General features: G+C 30.1%; 2 protein-coding genes across 2 annotated transcripts; one reads left to right on the forward strand and one right to left on the reverse strand.

Moving 5' to 3' along the window:
• Positions 1-247: 247 nt before the first annotated feature.
• On the forward strand, positions 248-787 carry LOC134718124 (zinc finger protein 233-like). The gene has a single exon (XM_063580615.1). The coding sequence runs from the start codon at positions 248-250 to the stop codon at positions 785-787; it is 540 nt and encodes a 179-aa protein (XP_063436685.1).
• A 10784-nt stretch (positions 788-11571) lies between these two features.
• LOC134718985 (gastrula zinc finger protein XlCGF57.1-like) lies at positions 11572-15697 on the reverse strand. The gene is made up of 2 exons (XM_063581873.1): positions 15662-15697; positions 11572-13409 (listed from the first exon to the last, which is right to left on the reverse strand). The coding sequence occupies exon 2, from the start codon at positions 13360-13362 to the stop codon at positions 11737-11739; it is 1626 nt and encodes a 541-aa protein (XP_063437943.1). The 5' UTR covers positions 13363-13409; positions 15662-15697; the 3' UTR covers positions 11572-11736.
• Between the last annotated feature and the right edge of the window lie 6757 nt (positions 15698-22454).

The raw sequence follows: 22454 nt of genomic DNA on the forward strand, positions 1-22454 counted from the left end.
AATTGAAAAGACATGACAAGTCTAAAAAAACTGATAAAGTGTGTGTTAAAGGATTGAAAAGACATGACAAAGTATGTGTTCAAGGATAGGAAAGACATGACAAGTGTGTGTTAAAGGATTGGAAAAGGAAGAAAAGTTAAAAGACCAACCTTGTGAATCAAAGACAAACACAATTCGGCAAACCGCTAACCAACCTTATAAATGTGAAATATGTGGTAAATATTTTGATCATGGATATCACCTACGGATGCATATGAGAATACACAATAGTGATAAACCTTTTAAATGTGATGTGCGTAGTAAATCTTTTAGTCTTAAACCACACTTGAAGTCACACATGTGTATACACAATGGTGATAAACCTTTTTACTGTGACGTGTGTGGAAAAGATTTTAGACGACCTGGTCATTTAAAGTTGCACATGCGTATTCACACTGGTGATAAGCCTTGCAACTGTGACGTGTGTGGAAAAGAGTTCAGACGACCTAGTGAATTGAAGTCACACATGCGTAAACACAACGACAATAAACCTTTTAACTGTGACGTGTGCGGAAAGAATTTTAGACGACTTAACCCATTAAATTCACACATGCGTATTCACACTGGTGATAAACCTTTTTACTGTGACGTGTGTGGAAAAGAGTTTATACAACCTAGTGAATTGAAGTCTCACATGCGTAAACACAACGACGATAAAACTTTAAACTGTGATGTGTGTGGAAAAGATTTTAGACGACATGGTGAATTGAAGACACACATGCGTATTCACACTGGTGATAAACCCTAAACATGTGATGTATGTGGCAAAGCTTTTAGTCGGAAGGCGCACGTAAAGAAACACATGAGTATACACACGGGTGATGAACCTTACAGCTGCGATGTATGTGGTAAAAGTTTTAGTCTTAATCAACAATTGAAGTCACACATGTTAATACACAATGATGCTAAACCTTACATCTGTAAAGTTTGTAGTAAAGATTTTAAACGACTTAATGACTTAAAGTCACACATGTTTTTACACAATGATAAGAAACCTTTCACCTGTGACGTGTGTAGTAAAGATTTTAAACGAACTACTGAATTAAAGTCGCACATGGTTATACACAATGATAAGAAACCTTTCACCTGTGACGTGTGTAGTAAAGATTTTAAACGAACCACTGAATTAAAGTTACACATGCGTATACACAATGATGAATATGATACAACTTTTAATTGTGTCGTTTCAGGGATGATTCCACTTTATCTAAAGTCGACCAGCCCCCGGACCCTACAAAATGTTTGTGAATAAAAACTCCAAATTCAGGAAAATAGCATAAAAATCGATATTTCCGGAAATGATGACACAATTTTGAATTGTTACGTTTGTGGGAAAGCGTTTAATCGATCTAATCAATTAAAGTCACACATGATATAAACCTTATGCCTGTGGTGTATGCGATTTAGGATTTTCTCAAAGTTGTAACATACAGATGCACATGAGGACATACACTGCATGATAAACCTTTTAGCTATGGTGTATGTAGTAAAGGTTTAAGTCTTAAACAACACTATAAGTCACACATGCGTTTTCACACTGGAGATAAATCTTATACCTGTGATGTATTTTGTAAAGGTTTTAGGCAGAAACCGCACGCTAAGAAACACAAAGAGTATACACACTGATGATAAACTGTGATGTGTGCAGTAAACGGTTTAGCCAACGATTAAAACTAAAAATGTATTGTTATTATGTACTATTGTCATTTTGTTTATTTTCTTTGGTTACATCTTCTGACATCAGACCCGGTCTTCTCTTGAACTGAATTTTAATGTGCGTATTGTTATGCGTTTACTTTTCTACATTGGCTAGAGGTAAAGGGGGCGGGTTGAGATCTCACAAACATGTTTAACACCGCCGCATTTTTGCGCCTGTCCCAAGTCAGGAGTCTCTGGCATTTGTTAGTCTTGTATTATTTAAATTTTAGTTTCTTGTGCACTATTTAAAAATTAGTATGGCGTTCATTATCACTGAACTAGTATATATTTGTTTAGGAACCAGTTGAAGGACGCCTCCGGGTGCGGGAATTTCTCGCTTCAGTGAAGAAATTTTGGTGACCCTCTGCTGTTGTATTTTTCTTTGGTCGGGTTGTTGTCTCTCTGGGCAGTTTAAAAAAGGGACGAAGTCCGATACAAAGCATGTTTAAGGTAATGTTTCTTCAATTTCAGAAACATCTTGCATTGTCTTAAATCACTTTATCTGTGTTTAGATGTACTGTTTAGCTTTTCAGGACTAGAAATAGAAATAATTAAAAAATCACATGCCCGTTTGATAACTGTTTATTTAACTAGCTTTAAATAATTACAAAGTCTTAAAGGCTTTTGTTTCATTATTTGCGTTTAGATGTACTGTTTAGCTTTTCATGACTAGAAATAGAAATAATTAAAAAATCACATGCCCGTTTAATAACTGTTTATTTAACTAGCTTTACATAAATAATTACAAAGTCTTAAAAGGCGTCTGTTTCATTATTTGCTGAAACAAAAGGCGGCTCGGACTTTAAAATTGATAATTTAACTATCTCGATTGGATAAATCCGATAATCCACTGGTAACAATGTAAGAATCTATATTTATATGATTGGATATATGTTAATCATTTGAAATGTTAAAATTATGTTTATGTTTATGACTGTCAATAGTTGACATTAAAGTACAAAAGAAAATGTGTGTACAAAGTCTGCAATATGACAGTTATTATCCATTCGGTTGATGTGTTTGAGCTTTTGATTTTGTCATTTGATAAGGAATTTTATTTTGTGAAATTTCCTTGGATTAAGTATTTTGTGATTTAACTTTTTTTTAGACTGATATGGAAAAAAGTTGCTTTATATGTGAATAATCAATACCAAAAATAACAAGCCTAAAAGTTAACCACAATACCGCGAGTTATTTGAAGTATATACATCTACCTTTCAGCAACTGTACATGTTACTGTAAATTAAAATCCAACTCGGAGTACCACAGTCAAAGCATACATTACTTTATCGTTATTTCTTACTGGCTTTACAAATTACAGCAAATGTATCACCCTCCTCATCTCTAGTTCCAATATTTTTCTCTGGTTTGAATTTCTGATCTATTCCAAGGTTCGTTTTTTGCGAATGTTGATCAATGTAACTTTTTCACATATTTTCAGTGGAATTATTTTAACTGATCGGGTGGAGGCTATGTTTTAATTTGCATAAGGACAGTTTATTTGAAGATGTGTGTAATAATGTCGAGCGCCGTTATAATACTTATTGATATCTAATCACTTATCCGTGTAACCAAACGCATATAAAAAAATAACTGAATGTATGATATGGGGCGAATAACTCGATACTTCATTGATGAGCTTATTCCAAATCTCCTGTCTATAGATGAATTTTTTTAAACTCTGCCCAGTCAAGTGAAATAAATATAGTAATACATTTTCCTTAAATTTTACGAAACAATTTATTTTATTACGTGAAATTGAAAGTGTTACGAACAAATTCCTTTCATGATAGCAGAAAAGAATATTACCTTCAAATGTATAAGAGAGACATTCCAACTTTTAAATCCAAAGTAAACTGACAACACAAAGGCTAAAAAAGAAAAAGAAAAATAGACAAATAAAAGTACACACGATAACAAAGAAAACTAGACTTAGCAATACTAACCCCATACAATGAAATTCGCAAGGGTTCCGCGGAACCCAGTGTCTCATCTACTTTTGATGAGTGACAAACGCAGTCTGAACCAAAATTAGGAAAAAATCAATAAAATATTCTTCCCGATACTATCTTTTGACTTTTGTAAATAGGATAGTTTATGAATCTAATAAATTTTTAAAAACCTTTAACTGCAGACTGTTTGTAAGAAAGAAAAAACTAAGTCCATTTAAAAGTTACATGCGGGAAAATGGACTTTTATTTACCCAATTTTCTTCTGGATACTATCTTATGACCAGATACAAACTTGTTAAAGTTTGGTACACATCGAGGATAGTTTAAAAACATTTAAATTTTAAAAACTTTACCCGCAGAGTGAATGTAATGTTTCCTGACAGAAACACTAAGTCCATTTATAAGTAAAAAACGGAAAATATGGAATTTTTGTTTTACAAAATTTACTTCTAGATTATATCTTATGGACTTTTCGGAATTCTGGTTCTCGATGCTCTTCATATTTATTTTGTTTTTTATTCGAACGTCACTCATGAGTCTTTTCAAGACCAAACGCGCGTCTGGCATTTAGTCCTAATATCTATGATGAGTTTATGATTATAATCAAGCTTCTGTCCCAGTTTGGTACAAATCCAGGATAGTTTAAAAAAAGGTTTTCATAGAATTTTATTCATATGAAATGTACCACTGGATACTATTTTATGTATATAAACAAGCTTCTATTTAAGTTTCGAGAAATCAAGGAAGGTTTCAGAACGTTATTAGAATTTAAAATTCAATAACAACAGATTGAATGTTTGTGGACGCCGCCGCCGACGAAAAATAGGATCGCCATGTCTCGCTTTTTCCATTCAAGTCGAAGGCTCGACAAAGACGTGGGGTAATCAGAGAGGTCCACTAATAACAAAAAATATGTTCACATCAGAGACTAATAGCCTGAATGCCAGATTGGGATTAATTGGCAATGAAGCAATAATTAAATTTATGTTTACTAGCTGTTACATTGCATTATTGTTACATTAATGCAATTTAATGTACATTGGGATTTCTTATATGTATTACTATAAAACTTGAAAAAAACATTCATTTATATTTTACAATATTGCATACACATTAATTTTAAAAGTTTATTCCATGACAATCCCAGCAAACACATAACATATTTAAAAAAATTTAAAATGTCATATAGACGTCGCTCATAAAATATTTAAATAAGATATTTAAACATCAGAAAAATGTTTATTTTATTGTTTTTCTAAATGTTTTATTTCTAACAATTAAGTCAAATGTTTTTACGACATTAACACAATATTATTTGCTAATATTTTTTATTCATGTTCTCAAATATTGTTCTAGAATATCCTTTAGATATTTAATAATAATGATATTTTCTTCAACTGGTATTTCTTTAAAGTAAATATACTCCAAATATCCAAAATAAACATTCATCAAAAAAGTTTTACAGAAAATATAGTGTTGCTTTTTGCATAAAATACATTATAAATACTAAATAAAGTCCTTAGGAATAGGTCAACCGGCTGCCTAGACAACTAACGCGAAACCAGGAGGTTATGATTTGAATCCAACCCGATACCGACGAATGCCCAGGCAGCTGTTTTTCTTTTTATCACTGGTTTAAAGACATTTACTACATTGGTTGCAATAAATTACATTGATTTCCCAGTTAGATAAAAACCGATAATTTCACATGTGAAATAAACGTGGTTATTTCACTCTCTGACGTCATACAACAAAAGGCGTTGTCAAGACGTCGATAACGTCGGATCAAGACAAATTGTGAATGCGTAGGAAAAACATATAGCTCCTTTCATTTTCTACATTATTTTGATAAAAAAAAAAGCCATTAGCCAATGTAATAAAAAGTACAAATAACTTAAGAATTTAAATCCATAAATATTTACACTAAGTGTCAATTTCTGTTATAATGACATTTGATGAGTATTGTTATATAAATAGTAAAATTTGCGATGTTTACACGACCATATTCTATTTCCTCTGAAGACGTAGCGCTCTACGGAAACTAATAAGTATTTTTTTGGGGAGAAATTTTGGTACATACATGATATATGTGTAAGTTGTAAAAGTTGTAGGGGCGCTCGCAACAAACAATGAAACAAATGCTTTTCAAGACTTCGTAATTATTTGAAGCAAGTTAAATTAACAGTAAACCAACACTCATGTCATTTGTTTTTATTGGATTTCTGGTCCTGAAAAGCTAAACAGTACAGATAAACACAGATAAAGTGATTTAAGACAATGCAAGATGTTTCTGAAATAGAATAAACATGATCTTATACAGGTTTCTTCTCTTTTGGGCACTGCTGCATGCCGTATAGGTTTTATAATGTAGTCGGCGGTGTTTGGAACACTGGTTATATATTCAAATTGACATTTCATAAAAGAGGGACAATCACACTTTGTCTCATAGATCGAAAATTAGCTGACAATGCAATGGCAGATAGAAAAACCAAAATAAAACCACGGATAAATAATATCACACAAGACACAACATAGAAATAAAGACTAAGCAACACGAACCCGAACATAAACTAGGGGGTATCTCCTCGGAATGGTAAGCAGATCCTGTTCCACATGTAGCACCCGTTGTGTGGATCATATCATAAGCTGATCCTGATGATATTGTACCCGTTGACTCTACAGCCGAAAGGTAATGTTCACAGAAAGGTCCCTAACTATGTCAAACATAACGAAACGACAAAGGAAAGGCCAATCAATTGCCTCTTTATCAACTGGAATCAACAGATTTTTTTTTATAAGTAAGGCCATAAAAAAGATTATGTTTGTTTACCCTAACCCTACCCACCCAAACCATAGCTGCCTACTCCAAATCTTTTATGGTCCTCATGTGAACAAGTGGTTTTTAATAAAATAGGAATGGAGACTAAAACACATTTGACGCTTTAATTTCCCTTTGTTAATTTTTTTTTAAAATGGCTACCTACATTTGTACCTACCTGCTCACCGATTGTACCTTTGGGTAGGGTTTGGACAAACCAAATTATTCTTAAGTGTGGCCTAAATATAACAGAATAATGATTAGCTGATAAACTTCAATGTTCAATATGCTACAAGTTTGTAGTACATGAATATAGCAGTATCAAATTCCAAATAAATGTAGTTTTAATAATATTCAAACAGAGTACATGGAGTAATAAATACATTATTTTTGTATAATTGTATGAATTTGAGGCCTTACAAATTTTCATACATTATTGATGTATAATTGTATAAATTTGAGGCTAATGAAAACTAAGTCAGTATTAACTTGGATTCTAGATAAACGTTATAAGCTCATACGTTTCTTTATTTTAACAACAAATTTAGTCTTTCTATTTTAGATTGCGCGTTATACTATTACAATTATACTTCCATGTATCGCATGTAAAATATTCATGCCAATCGGCAATCCTCGGGTGACTCCGCTGCTTTCCTTCTATCCGTTATGAGGTACGGAATCGACCGAGTTTTGACGAATGGTATTCCTGCGACATACTGCTGAGTTGCTCGGAACATACAAGGAATATAATAATCAATATTACATAATCATAATGATTATTCTATTTAATCATTTTATTCAAAATATGAATGAAGAGGTTCGGTTTCGCCAGAATTCACTGTAATATATATGTAAGCGTGATGATGGAAGTGTTTAACGAGGGACAAAAGATACCAAAGGGACAGTCAAACTCATAAATCGAAAATAAACTGACAACGCCATGGCTAAAAATGAAAAAGACAAACAGACAAACTAGTACAAAAGACGACAAGAAAACTAAGAATAAACAACACGAACCCCACAAAAAACTGGGGGTGATCTCAGGTGCTCCGGAAGAGTAAACAGATCCTGCTCCACATGTGGCACCGGTTGTGTTGCTTATGTGATAACAAATCCGGAAAATAGTATAATTTGGTAGGTCACATAATTGAAAGGGAAGGGGAGTGTAGTTACGACGTAAGGTCGTATCCGATATCATTTGAGAAACGGTTATTCCATAACGGTCAACCAACTCATGATGGCGTCTGTAAAATTTACGAAGGGATGGTTTTAACTTCACAATTTTGAACGCTTGGTTTAATAGCTTCCTTGTGAGCAGCAACCCTCTATCAAGAAAATCATGATAGGAAATGCAAGCACGGGAATGCCAAAATATTTGCTCTGAAATAATATGACATGAAAATGCAAAAACCTAAAACTGTGAAATATAGTTATAGATATGTTTTATTTGTATATTTCTGATAATATAAAATTAATCTTAAAATTTTGTTAAACCTGCCCCCTGTTTTCGACTAGAATGTTTTGCAAATAAAAGTCTTGTATTTTTTTTAATTCTTTTAGCGATTTAACATTATTTATATTATTTATCATTAAAGACAAGATATGTTTTGCTAATATTTTTGAAACAATTGCTAGGAATAATCTTTAATTTCAGTAAAGAAATAGCATTCAATAGTGTTCAATGAGGAAACTCATGAAGGTTTCAGTGCTGTAAAATAGATATATCTTTTTAAAAATCCCATTTTTATACGACCGCAAATTTTGAAAAAAATTTCGTCGTATATTGCTATCACGTTGGCGTCGTCGTCGTCGTCGTCGTCGTCCGAATACTTTTAGTTTTCGCACTCTAACTTTAGTAAAAGTGAATAGAAATCTATGAAATTTTAACACAAGGTTTATGACCATAAAAGGAAGGCTGGTATTGATTTTGGGAGTTTTGGTCCCAATATTTTAGGAATTAGGGGCCAAAAAGGGCCCAAATAAGCATTTTCTTGGTTTTCGCACTATAACATTAGTTTAAGTTAATAGAAATCTATGAAATTTTGACACAAGGTTTATGACCACAAAAGAAAGGATGGGATTGATTTTGGGAGTTTTGGTTTCAACAGTTTAGGAATTAGGGGCCAAAAAAGGGCCCAAAATAAGCATTATTCTTGGTTTTCGCACAATAACTTTAGTTAAAGTAAATAGAAATCAATGAAATTTAAACACAATGTTTATGACCACAAAAGGAAGGTTGGTATTGATTTTGGGAGTTTCGGTCCCAACAGTTTAGGAATAAGGGGCCAAAAAGGGACCCAAATAAGCATTTTTCTTGGTTTTCGCACCATAGGGTTAGTATAAGTAAATAGATATCTATGACATTTGAACAGAAGGTTTATGACCATAAAAGGAAGGCTGGTATTGATTTTGGGAGTTTTGGTCCCAATATTTTAGGAATTAGGGGCCAAAAAGGGCCCAAATAAGCATTTTCTTGGTTTTCGCACTATAACTTTAGTTTAAGTTAATAGAAATCTATGAAATTTTGAAACAAGGTTTATGACCACAAAAGAAAGGATGGGATTGATTTTGGGAGTTTTGGTTTCAACAGTTTAGGAATTAGAGGCCAAAAAAGGGCCCAAATAAGCATTATTCTTGGTTTTCGCACAATAACTTTAGTTAAAGTAAATAGAAATCAATGAAATTTAAACACAATGTTTATGACCACAAAAGGAAGGTTGGTATTGATTTTGGGAGTTTCGGTCCCAACAGTTTAGGAATAAGGGGCCAAAAAGGGACCCAAATAAGCATTTTTCTTGGTTTTCGCACCATAGGGTTAGTATAAGTAAATAGAAATCTATGAAATTTAAACACAAGGTTTATGACTATAAAAGGAAGGTTGGTATTGATTTTGGGAGTTTTGGTCCCAACAGTTAAGGAAAAAGGGGCCCAAAGGGTCCAAAATTAAACTTCGTTTGATTTCATCAAAATTGAATAATTGGGGTTCTTTAATATGCCGAATCTAACTGTGTATGTAGATTCTTAATTTTTGGTCCTGTTTTCAAATTGGTCTACATTAAGGTCCAAAGGGTCCAAAATTAAACTTAGTTTGATTTTAACAAAAATTGAAACCTTGGGGTTCTTTGTTATGCTGAATCTAAAAATGTACTTAGATTTTTTATTATTGGCCCAGTTTTCAAGTTGGCCCAAATCGAGGTCCAAAATTAAACATTGTTTGATTTCATCAAAAATTGAATAATTGGGGTTCTTTGATATGCCAAATCTAACTGTGTATGTAGATTCTTAATGTTTGGTCCAGTTTTCAAATTGGTCTAAATTAAAGTGCAAAGGGTCCAAAATTAAACTAAGTTTGATTTTAACAAAAATCAAATTCTTGGGCCTCTTTGATATGCTGAATATAAACATGTACTTAGATTTTTGATTATGGGCCCAGTTTTCAAGTTGGTCCAAATCAGGATCTAAAATTATTATATTAAGTATTGTGCAATAGCAAGTCTTTTCAATTGCACAGTATTGTGCAATGGCAAGAAATATCTTATTTCACAATATTGTGAAATAGCAATTTTTTTTTTAATTAAGAGTTATCTTTCTTTGTCCAGTAAAGTAAGCATGAAATATCTGCAAGAAATTTTTTTAATTGGAGTTATCTTTCTTTGTCCAGAATCAACTTAAATCTTTGTTATATACAATATACAATGTATATTCACTTTTTACTACCAACTGATAAATTTAAATAATCTTTACCATTCAGTGATAACAAGCAGTTTTTTTTACATCTTAATATTTTATGATGTATTTAAATGAGTAGTAATTGTTGCAAACTCCATTAGAATATCTTAATTGAAATTAGTTTTGGAATAAGGGATAGGGGGATGTGATTAAAAAATTGGGTTCAATTTTTCTCATTTGAAATTTCATAAATAAAAAGAAAATTTCTTCAAACATTTTTTTGAGAGGATTAATATTCAACAGCATAGTGAATTGCTCTAAGAGAAAACAAAAATTTTAAGTTCATTTGAATACATTCATTCTGTGTCAGAAACCTATGCTGTGTCAACTATTTAATCACAATCCAAATTTAGAGCGGACTCCAGCTTGAATGTTGTGTCCATACTTGCCCCAACTGTTCAGGGTTCAACCTCTGCGGTCGTATAAAGCTACGCCCTGCGGAGCATCTGGTTGATATTTGCAGATAAATGTCTTTTGTAAAGTCATATGAAACGAGTGAGTGGTGAAAAATAATGTTTGTCCAATTCTTGAACCCATGCATGTATACACCATAAACTTAGTCCTCTGTGCACGATTTTATCATTATTTTCGCAAATATATCATATAATCGTCAATTTTTTTTCTCTCTGTGTGTTATGATTTAACAAATATGGGTGCTCATTAAATACTGTGTTCTGAAGCCGAGTTTTACCGATTGTCACCTTATAGTAAACAAATCACCAAAAGAACGGGTATTGAGCACGTGTTTAACATGTATAATCAGATATTTGTTAATTTCAATTACAGATCCATGCGTACTGTGGTCACCGAATTTTTACGAGGAGGGTTACGCTCTGGTCACTATGCATACGGAAAATATGTCGCCGAATTGCTTCCTGGAAGCAAGCAATTAAAAATAAGTAAACTTCTTCTAAATGTGGACAAATTAACGAATTTTCCTCAGAAAAAAGTATATGCACATAAGTTGTATAATGAAAACTGATCCATTTAGTTATTAACAACATATGCATATTTTTTTTAAATTTGAGGTTTCTTATGACTTTAACTTTGTCATGTTTTGCAAACAAATTCAAACCTACAGCAACCGAACTCCTTAATGACTTTGTCTAGAACAATGCACAACGAAGCCAAAAACATAAATGTTTGCAGTATGCCAGATTAAAGAAGGGGCAATAGGGGTCCGTTAACATATTAACAACACCTCGATTTTGGCAAAACAGTTAACAAAAAATGCAAAATTCGTGATAACAGTTAACAAAGTGGGTTGAAAACAGTTAAAAGCTTTAAATGATATCAGATAACAGTTAACAGCACCTTGAAAAAGGCAAAAACAGGTTAACATAAAAAGGTATTGCCCCTCTCATTTAATAATCAATATATTTCATATATAGTTAGCTTCCTTGTTTGCCATGTCTTGAGTAAGGATCTCTTTTATCTATTTTAGGTTTCTAATTAAACTTTTCACAATGCAATAGTCAGATAATACATGTTTCAGATTTGTCAGTGCGTTCTCATATGCATCCGTAATTCTGACCTATGACAAAATTTCTCATCACATACATCGCAGCTATACGGTTTTTCACCGGTGTGCGTTCTCATATGTTCATGTAAGGTATCAGTCCGACTAAATCCTTTACCACATACATAGCATAGATACGGTTTTTCACCAGTATGTGTTCTCGTATGTTTTTTTAAGTCACCACTGAGACGAAATCTTCTACCACATGTATCACAGTGATATGGTTTATCTCCAGTGTGTATTTTCATATGCGTCCGTAGAGACGGTAGTTGTCCAAATCGCTTAATACACACATCACACTTATAAGGTTTATCACCGGTGTGTATTCTCGTGTGTACTTTTAACTGGTGTTTACTAAAAAAGCAATTGCTACATACTTGGCATGTATATGGTTTTTTGGCAGTATGCGTTCCCATGTGTATCAGTAAATCCTCCTTTTGAGGAAAAACTTCATCACATACATTACATTTTTTAGGTTTCTTAAACTCATGTGTTCTCATATGTTCATTTAAGATATCACGTCGAGTAAATGCTTTACAACACACATCACATTCATATGGTTTGACACCAGTATGCGTTCTCATATGTTTCGTCAAGTCACTATTTTGACCAAACCTTCTATCGCATATGTCACAGTTAAAAGGTTTATCTCCAGTGTGTATACGCATGTGCGACTTTAATTGCTGCTTAGAACTAAAACCTTTTTTACAAACATCACAGATAAAAGGTTTATCACCAGTGTGAATTCTGATATGCAACATAAAATTATATCTATTACTAAACCCTTTCCCACATACATCACAGTTATATAATTTATCACCAGTATGCGTTCTCTTGTGTTTCTTAAATTGTCTAAGTCGTCTAAAGTCTTCACCACAGACGTCACAGTTATAAGGTTTATCATTGTGTATACGCATGTGTGTCTTTAAGTGGCCAGATTTTCTAAACTCTTTACCACAGACGTCACAGTTAAAAGGTTTATTATCATTGTGTATACACATGTGTGCTTTTAAGTACTGTTTTTGACTAAAACCTTTACTACATATATCACAGTTAAAATGTTTATCGCCAGTGTGTATTCTCATATGCAGCCGTAGGTGACATTGTTGATTGAAATCTTTACCACATACGTAACAGTTAAAATGTTTATCACCAGTGTGTATTCTAATATGCATCCGTAGGTGATATTGTTGATTGAAATCTTTACCACATACATAACAGTTCAAATGTTCAACATCGGACTGAGTTTGTTTTGGCGTGTACGACTGTGAGACAGGTGTTTGATTTAAGTCGTTGTTACTCATATCGCATTTTAACGTTTTATCGCACGAGTGGATTTGTTTATGTTCTTCGGACTTTTCTTCCCTTTTCCATTCTTTAACACATCCTTGACAAGTATTCTCGGATTTTTCAAGCATTTTCCATTCTTTACCACACAATTGACACTTATTCTCAATCTTTTTTTCCCTTTTTAATCCTTTAACACACAGTTGGCAAGTACAATTGTTGCTCCCATTATTGCATCTCGGGTTTTTCTTTATACAGTGATTTGGATTATGACCAGGGGACACATTCATTAAACCCACTGTATTTTTGTTATCAGTCATTTTCTGTGTTTTGTCCCTTCTTGCCCGTTATATTTTTGTTGTCTGGCCTAGAGTTTTAATAAAAGAAAATAAATATAAATCAGTAATTTTATATTGAATATCTGTAAATATATTTTAAGTTATTTACCAAACGTCAATAAGTTTTTTTTTTTGCGTCTATCTATGATCATTTTTTCTCAATCTTCGAGGCATATATGTCATAAAAAATAAATAAAAAATATGTGCATTATTAAAGCAGTTACAAATCGTCACCTTCATCTAGATAGAACAAGTGTAGCGAATAAGTTGTTGATGCATCCTTTAATGACACAAACAAATAGGACCTATAAAAAAGAAGATGTGGTATGATTGCTAATGGAACAACTGTCCACAAAAGACCAAAATAACACAAATATAAACAACTACATGTAACCGTACCACCTTCAACAATAAGCAAAGCCAAACCCACATAGTCAGCTATAAAGGCTCAGAAATGACGATGTAAAACAATATAAACGAGAAAACTTAAGGCCCTATTTAATTTTTTGTTGTATTTATATAGAAAAAAATGAACGAAAAACAAATATGTAACACATAAACAAACGACAACCACTTAATTACAGGCTCCTGCCTAGGGACAGGCACATTCATTAATAATATGGCGGAGTTAAAAATATTAGCGCGGGATCCCAACCCTTCTCCTAACCTGGGACAGTGGTATAACAGTACACCATAAGAACAAAATCTACAAATCAGTTGAAAGGCTTAACTCATCAGATGGACAAAAACTAGGTTTATTTAGATTTCTTTTATTATTATTATTATTATTATTATTATTATTATTATTATTATTATTATTATTGTTATTATTATTATTATTATTATTATTATTATTATTATTATTATTATTATTATTATTATTATTATTATTATTGTACAGCAATATACTAGTAATATTTCCCACAGAACGTAACCAAAAGTTAGCCTGCAATAAATTCTAATATTGCACTAGTGCAATAAATCTTCAAAATTCATGACGTCATCAGCGTTTAAATCTTAGTTTACATCAATTTTTACTTTCAAATATTATATTGCTATACAATAAAAGGGTTATTGCATGAATATTGGGGAATATTGTCCCTTGTAGAACATATATTGCACTTGCAATCTCGTGCAATATAAACATATTATTATTATTATTGTTATTATTATTATTATTATTATTATTATTATCAAAAATACTGTTATAAATACTATTCTTGTTATTGTTATTTTTATTATTATTATTATTTTTATTATTATTATTTTTTTTTTATTATAATTATAATTATTATTATTATTATTATTATTATTATTATTATTACTATTATTTTTTATTATTATTATTATTTTTATTACTATTATAAATACTATTCTTGTTATTGTTATTTTTATTATCATTAGTATTTTTATTAATATTATTATCATTATTATTATTATTATTATTATTATTATTATTATTATTATTATTATTATTATTATTATTATTATTATTATTATCATTATTATTATTATTATTATAAGTATTATTATTATTATTATTTTTATTATTATTAATATTATTATCATTATTATTATTATTATTATTATTATTATTATTATTATTATTATTAATATTATTATTATTATTATTATTAATACTAATCCTGTTATTTTTATTATTATTATTAATACTAATCTTGTTATTATTATTATTATTATTGTTATTATTTTCATTATTATTATTATTATTATTATTATTATTATTATTATTATTATTATTATTATTATTATTATTATTATTATTATTTATATAATTGTGTAACCATCTTGATTCCTCCTTTGTAGAAAATAGTTCAATCTTAATCGTCGCTACACCATTCTTTATTAAACATTTCTCAACTTTTTAGATTCTTTTTGATTTAAATAACACTTTTTTAAATTTAATTGAACACACATTATATGTGTTATCAATGCGCTCCATATATCAACACGCAAAACACACATCGTTAATTAGATAAATACTTTGAGGCGTAATGCTGTATTTAAAATTGCACTTACAAATTCTTATCATCTGAAACCATTAGACTTATCGACGGGCTTAGATTTTGTAAAATTGTAGAACAATTACAATTATAATTTAAAAGGTAACTAGTGTTGGTATTTATAAAAAACAGTAAAATTTTCAAAGCAAATATGTATTTATGTTTCGGAAGCATTGTTTGTAGTTTTGATTATGTTTAAACCCTGCCATTAGTTGTGTAACATGATACACATGAACATATTTAAATCGTGTACTCACTTATTCAAATATTAAGGTCGAATGATGTATATAGCACCTTCAACAATAGGCAAAGCCAAACCCACATAGTCAGCTATAAAGGCTCAGAAATGACGATGTAAAACAATATAAACGAGAAAACTTACGGCCTTATTTAATTTTTTGTTGTATTTATATAGAAAAAAATGAACGAAAAACAAATATGTAACACATAAACAAACGACAACCACTAAATTACAGGCTCCTGCCTAGGGACAGGCACATTCATTAATAATATGGCGGAGTTAAAAATATTAGCGCGGGATCCCAACCTTTCTCCTAACCTGGGACAGTGGTATAACAGTACACCATAAGAACAAAATCTACAAATCAGTTGAAAGGCTTAACTCATCAGATGGACAAAAACTAGGTTTATTTAGATTTCTTTTATTATTATTATTATTATTATTATTATCATTATTATTATTATTATTATTATTATTATTATTATTATTATTATTATTGTATAGCAATATACTAGTAATATTTCCCACAGAACGTAACCAAAAGTTAGCCTGCAATAAATTCTAATATTGCACTAGTGCAATAAATCTTCAAAATTCATGACGTCATCAGCGTTTAAATCTAAGTTTACATCAATTTTTACTTTCAAATATTATATTGCTATACAATAAAAGGGTTATTGCATGAATATTGGGGAATATTGTCCCTTGTAGAACATATATTGCACTTGCAATCTCGTGCAATATTAACATATTATTATTATTATTGTTATTATTATTATTATTATTATTATTATTATTATTATTATTATTATTATTATCAAAAAGTAAAAACACAAAAATACCGAACTCCGAGGAAAATTCAAAAGGAAAATCCAAAATCAAAAGGCAAAATCAAAAGTCCAAACACATCAAACGAATGGATAACAACTGTCATATTCCTGACTTGGTACAGGCATTTTCTAATGTAGAAAATGGTGGATTGAACCTGGTTTTATAGCTAGCTAAACCTCTCACTTGTATGACAGTCGCATCAAATTCCTGTAAATACTGTTATAAATACTATTCTTGTTATTGTTATTTTTATTATTATTATTATTTTTATTATTATTTTTTTTTTTTTATTATAATTATAATTATTATTATTATTATTATTATTATTATTATTACTATTATTTTTTATCATTATTATTATTTTTATTACTATTATAAATACTATTCTTGTTATTGTTATTTTTATTATCATTAGTATTTTTATTAATATTATTATCATTATTTTTATTATTTTTATTATTATTATTATTATTATTATTATTATTATTATTATTATTATTATTATTATTATTATTATTATTATTATTATTATCATTATTATTATTATTATTATTATAAGTATTATTATTATTATTATTTTTATTATTATTAATATTATTATCATTATTATTATTATTATTATTATTATTATTATTATTATTATTATTATTATTAATACTAATCCTGTTATTTTTATTATTATTATTAATACTAATCTTGTTATTATTATTATTATTATTATTATTATTTTCATTATTATTATTATTATTATTATTATTATTATTATTATTATTATTATTATTATTATTATTATTATTATTTATATAATTGTGTAACCATCTTGATTCCTCCTTTGTAGAAAATAGTTCAATCTTAATCGTCGCTACACCATTCTTTATTAAAAATTTCTCAACTTTTTAGATTCTTTTTGATTTAAATAACACTTTTTTAAATTTAATTGAACACACATTATATGTGTTATCAATGCGCTCCATATATCAACACGCAAAACACACATCGTTAATTAGATAAATACTTTGAGGCGTAATGCTGTATTTAAAATTGCACTTACAAATTCTTATCATCTGAAACCATTAGATTTATCGTCGGGCTTAGATTTTGTAAAATTGTAGAACAATTACAATTATAATTTAAAAGGTAACTAGTGTTGGTATTTATAAAAACAGTAAAATTTTCAAAGCAAATATGTATTTATGTTTCGGAAGCATTGTTTGTAGTTTTGATTATGTTTAAACCCTGCCATTAGTTGTGTAACATGATACACATGAACATATTTAAATCGTGTACTCACTTATTCAAATATTAAGGTCGAATGATGTATATAGCAAAAGAAAAAGATATAAACACAAAGGGGGATAATAACAGTTATTTACTTCTGGGGAGCCAGTTTAAAATTATCTGTCGTTAAACCAGTATTAAAATATTTGCAGAATTTGATATCGCGTGTTCTCTCTTTTTCGAAATATGCTATTTCCTCAATAGATGTGGCAATTTTTTGTTGTATTTTCTTGTTTTTAAAGTACATGATAGTGGAGAAAAAAGGATTGAAAAAGTAAATGAAAGTTCAACTTCGGCTACCAATAAATAGATCAAGCGAAAAACAACTGTCATATTCTTGAATTGTTACATACATTTTCAAAACACAACATAGAAAACTAAAGTCTAAGTATTGAGATTGAAAAACAAAACCGAAAGTAGTTATTCAGTATGAATCTGAAAGTAAGGTATTTCATCAAAGTCCATTGGACACTTATTATGTCCCTGCATTCATATAACATGATAAAGGGGCATTACTCAAACAGTTAGAGTGACCTTCGACAAAATTGAACTTGATTTGAGTTGATGGTATAAAACATTTTGTATTATTTTATGACGTTTTGTTAAGACAAATTTTAAGTAACAGAACGGAAACAAGTTCATTTCCAACTGTTATTATCTTAAACATCCGCAGAACCATTTATTTCCGAGGAAAACACACATTGTTTTTAAACAATTTAAAATAATCTGGATTCCTTTTTGATATAATTTTTGTATTGTGTCTATATCTATATCATTTTTATGTTAACGTTTTTCACTTTTTCATTCTCCTTTTGATACAATTTTTTAATATACAGGATTGAAAACAAATTATAGATGTTATCTATGTGTACCATATATTTTGTTTCAATGGTTCACCTATACATCTATATAATTAATTATTTATTTCATCAACTATATTCTATTTTGAAATACATTGTTATCAACTGACAGCAATTAAACTTAATGTGAAAACTTGTAGAAATCACTGCAGTGCGATGTTAACTTATTTGACATGACTAAATATTTCAATTTAGCAAGAACGATAAAATTCACAAATCAAATACGTATGTGTTTCGGTGGCACTCGTGACTGTTTGTAGTTAATTTGATTATGCTTTGAAAACATGTCATTAGTTATACATGTTATCAATGCAAGACAATAAACACAAACATATAAATTATTTACTCACTTTTTCGGTGTATTTTTGTGTACTTACATCTATAGTAGACTCTGAGATAGTAGACAGCAAAAGAAGAAAAAAGAGAAGGGAGATAAAAATAGTATTTTACTAATGGAGCGCCTGTTTGATATTATCTGTCGTGAAACCCATGATAAGATAGTAGAAGAATTAAAAAACGCAGTTCTGGTTTTCTTTCGAATAATGTTATCTTTGCAAAAACGGAAATAGTCAAGAAAGAAGCATGAATATTGAGCGCGTGTAATACATGTAAAATAATATAAAAGTTTATTTAAATGACAGATCTACGCGTATTGCAATCACCGAATTTTTGCAAGAAAGGTCAAGCTGAATTTACTGCATACGGAAACCTTTAATAGAAGTTAACAATGTAAGTAAATTTCTTCTCAATTTGGATAACGTATAGAATTTTTCTTGAGAAAAAAGGGTATGTACTTAAAAAAACATAATATGCAACATATTTTTATTTGTTTTAAAGTTTCATATGCCTTTAAACTGACACAACCCGCAGCTATCAATTAACAGATCAAGCGGAAAACAACTGTCACCATAATTTCCGTAAGAAAAAAGCACAACATAGTAAACTAAAGACTAAGCTTATAGAAACCAATAGACACCAAAGTCGTTATTCAGTATGGATAGTTAATAAACTCATCATAGATTCCAGTATTGAAATGATGTGATAAATACAAATGCAGGTTTCGTCTACAAAAAAGACTCATCAGTGACGCTCTAATAAAAAAGTCATCAACGCAAAACAAAGAACGAAGTTGAAGAGCATCATAAGCATTGAGGACCATACTCCTTTTTGAAAGTTTTGCTAAATACAGCTATAAGGTATACTAATGTTGTGAGAACCTGGACATTTTTATGGAAAAATGTGTTGATTCTTGATTATAAATTATTTATAAAAACTTACTGATATATACTAATGAATTGGATGTTATGTATATATATGTTTATGAATTTATTTTTGTCTTGTTCTACAGACAATTCATAGTTTATTGCCTGAATAGTGCATTTACATAATATGTTAGAAACTGTAAGCTTTGTAATATTTGTAATATAGTTCTTTTTGAGAGCCTCAATTAAGGTAGATAAGTTAAAAGCTTATTTAGTCACCCTCTTTAAATACAGTCATTACTTACTTACTTACTTACTTATCTTTTTTATGTAAGGGAGTTTAAGAGTGAAATAAAAAATGAATGCGAAACAAGCACAATAGTGTTAATCAAGTATTAACATAGACCATTGAATATCCAGTGCATACATTGAAACAAAAAGTACAAAACATGTAGTCAAGAGCCTTCATATTGGTAGATTGCTGTTTAGTTCATGTTCATTGGCATTTGTTATAATGCAATATGTGGTCAACAACACAAATGGTGATATTTAAGTGACACAAATCATTCGACAAGCATCAATAAATAGTTATCAAAGGTATTAAGATTATAATTTAGTACGCCAGACGCGCGTTTTGTCAACATAAGACTCATCAGTGACGCTCATATCAAAACACTTAAAAAGCCAAACAAGTACAAAGTTGAAGAGCATTGAGGACCGCAAATTCCGAAAACATGTGCCAAATGCTGGTTAGGTAATCTAATCATGGAATAAGAAAATCCTAATTTCTTTCAAAAATTCAAAGTTTTGTAAACAGCCAATTTATGAAAAAATTACCATATAATTGATATTCATGGCAATACTAAATTTCTGATTACTAAGCTGGTGATACCCTCTGTACGAAATGTCCAGCAGTAGTTGCATCGACTCAGTGGTTCTTCTATTTTGATACATTAAGAAGTAACCTTGATATACCTCAGTTATTTCTTTTATAATATTGACGGACCTATATGTGCATTGCCTGTCAATGTTTATGTTTTTTTTTAAAGACGACTGAGTTATTCAAACAGAAACGTGAACGTCAGACAAAATCCGAAATAATATATATTTATGTCAACGCCGAAGATCTGAATTCTTGGCTGGTGATACTCTCGGGACAAAACGTCCACCAGTAGTTGAATCGACCCAGTGGTGTCAATAGCTACCGAAGGTATCAAAATTATAATTTAATACGCCAGACGCGCCGAACAAACGATAGAATTCATGTTGACAGTCCAAGTTTTGTGCCAAGACGGTTGCTATGTTTTTATTACACCTCATCGGATCGGATCGATCATATAAAACTCAGGTCGGTTATACTTTTGCAATAAAACCATATCTTCGTATTGCTTATGGTAAATTGTTTATCTATTTTGATACAGTAAGAAGTAACCTTGATATACCTCAGTTATTTTTTTTTATAAAGTTGACGGACCTATGTGTGCATTGCATGTCAATGTTTATGTGTTTTTTTAAAGACGCCTGAGATATTCTAACAGAAACGTGAACGTCAGACATGCGTTAAGTTTTTTTTTGTTATTAGTAGCGCCTAAATTACGAACGTTAAAAACGCAAAATAAAACGAAGTTATACAAACTAAGTTATTTCATCTTTTCTTCGATTTTGTTCTCATATTTGTATAACGACAGTTATGTAAGCATTCAGTTTGTTTTAAGATAAGTCTGAAGGTGACGTTTAGTTTGGAGCACACAATTTTGTGCGACGGGACGTTTTGTATGGGAAGTTGACAATTCATCACTTACATATACTAACTGGTATCCTGGTGAACCAAACAACTGTAATAACAAAGAAGACTGCGCATGTCTGAATTCTGATGTAGAATACAAATGGAACGATAATTCAGGTTCAAAGACATTTTTTTTTATATTTATGATCAAGTTGAAGGTTCACATACTAGTATGTAATAGTTTCTATAGTAACCAAATTATGTTAATTATGTGACAGTAGTTTATCAGTTGTTTAAATCCATTTCAAATAAAAATATATATATTTACTTTTATGGACTGTTTAATATTATAATTGAGTGTTATACAATTTCTATATGAAAGCAAAATACAAAATGTATATTGATTAAAACGTTGATATATATTTTTAGGCGTTCTAATTTTGGGCTTTTAAAAATTTGATGAATTAAGAGACACTCCTTATAAAAAAAAATAGCTTTTCCATCAATCTACCAAAATAGGAACACAGGTCTACTAGCTAGCTACACCTCTCATTTGTAAGACAGTCGCAGAAGAATGTATGACTTCAATCGCTTAAATTTAAAACTCAGATAGTCTATAGTATTAACTGGCTATGATTACATAACGATGTATATAATTAGGTTATGTAATGGAGATTGGTTGATCATGTGTCAGCATGTCCAATGGTTAACAACGAATAATAAAACAACGAAACCATCAAAACAGTTTACCAATCTGGTCCTCCCAAACATATAAACCTTAAATTCAACCACAACATTCCAAACCGATTCTTTCAAAATAAATTTGCAATGGCGTAGATAGATTTACAAAACAACATCAACACAACATACACAAGCTTAACCATTGGTCAATTATTGTTTTGAAAAGAATCC

This window comes from Mytilus trossulus, chromosome 5 (assembly GCF_036588685.1).
Source record: "Mytilus trossulus isolate FHL-02 chromosome 5, PNRI_Mtr1.1.1.hap1, whole genome shotgun sequence".
In the NCBI taxonomy this organism is placed as follows: domain Eukaryota; kingdom Metazoa; phylum Mollusca; class Bivalvia; order Mytilida; family Mytilidae; genus Mytilus; species Mytilus trossulus.

Excerpts from the sequence above, each read along its gene's own strand:
- LOC134718985 (XM_063581873.1), bottom strand. The coding sequence starts at position 13,362 with ATGACTGATAACAAAAATACAGTGGGTTTAATGAATGTGTCCCCTGGT.
- LOC134718124 (XM_063580615.1), top strand. The coding sequence starts at position 248 with ATGCATATGAGAATACACAATAGTGATAAACCTTTTAAATGTGATGTG.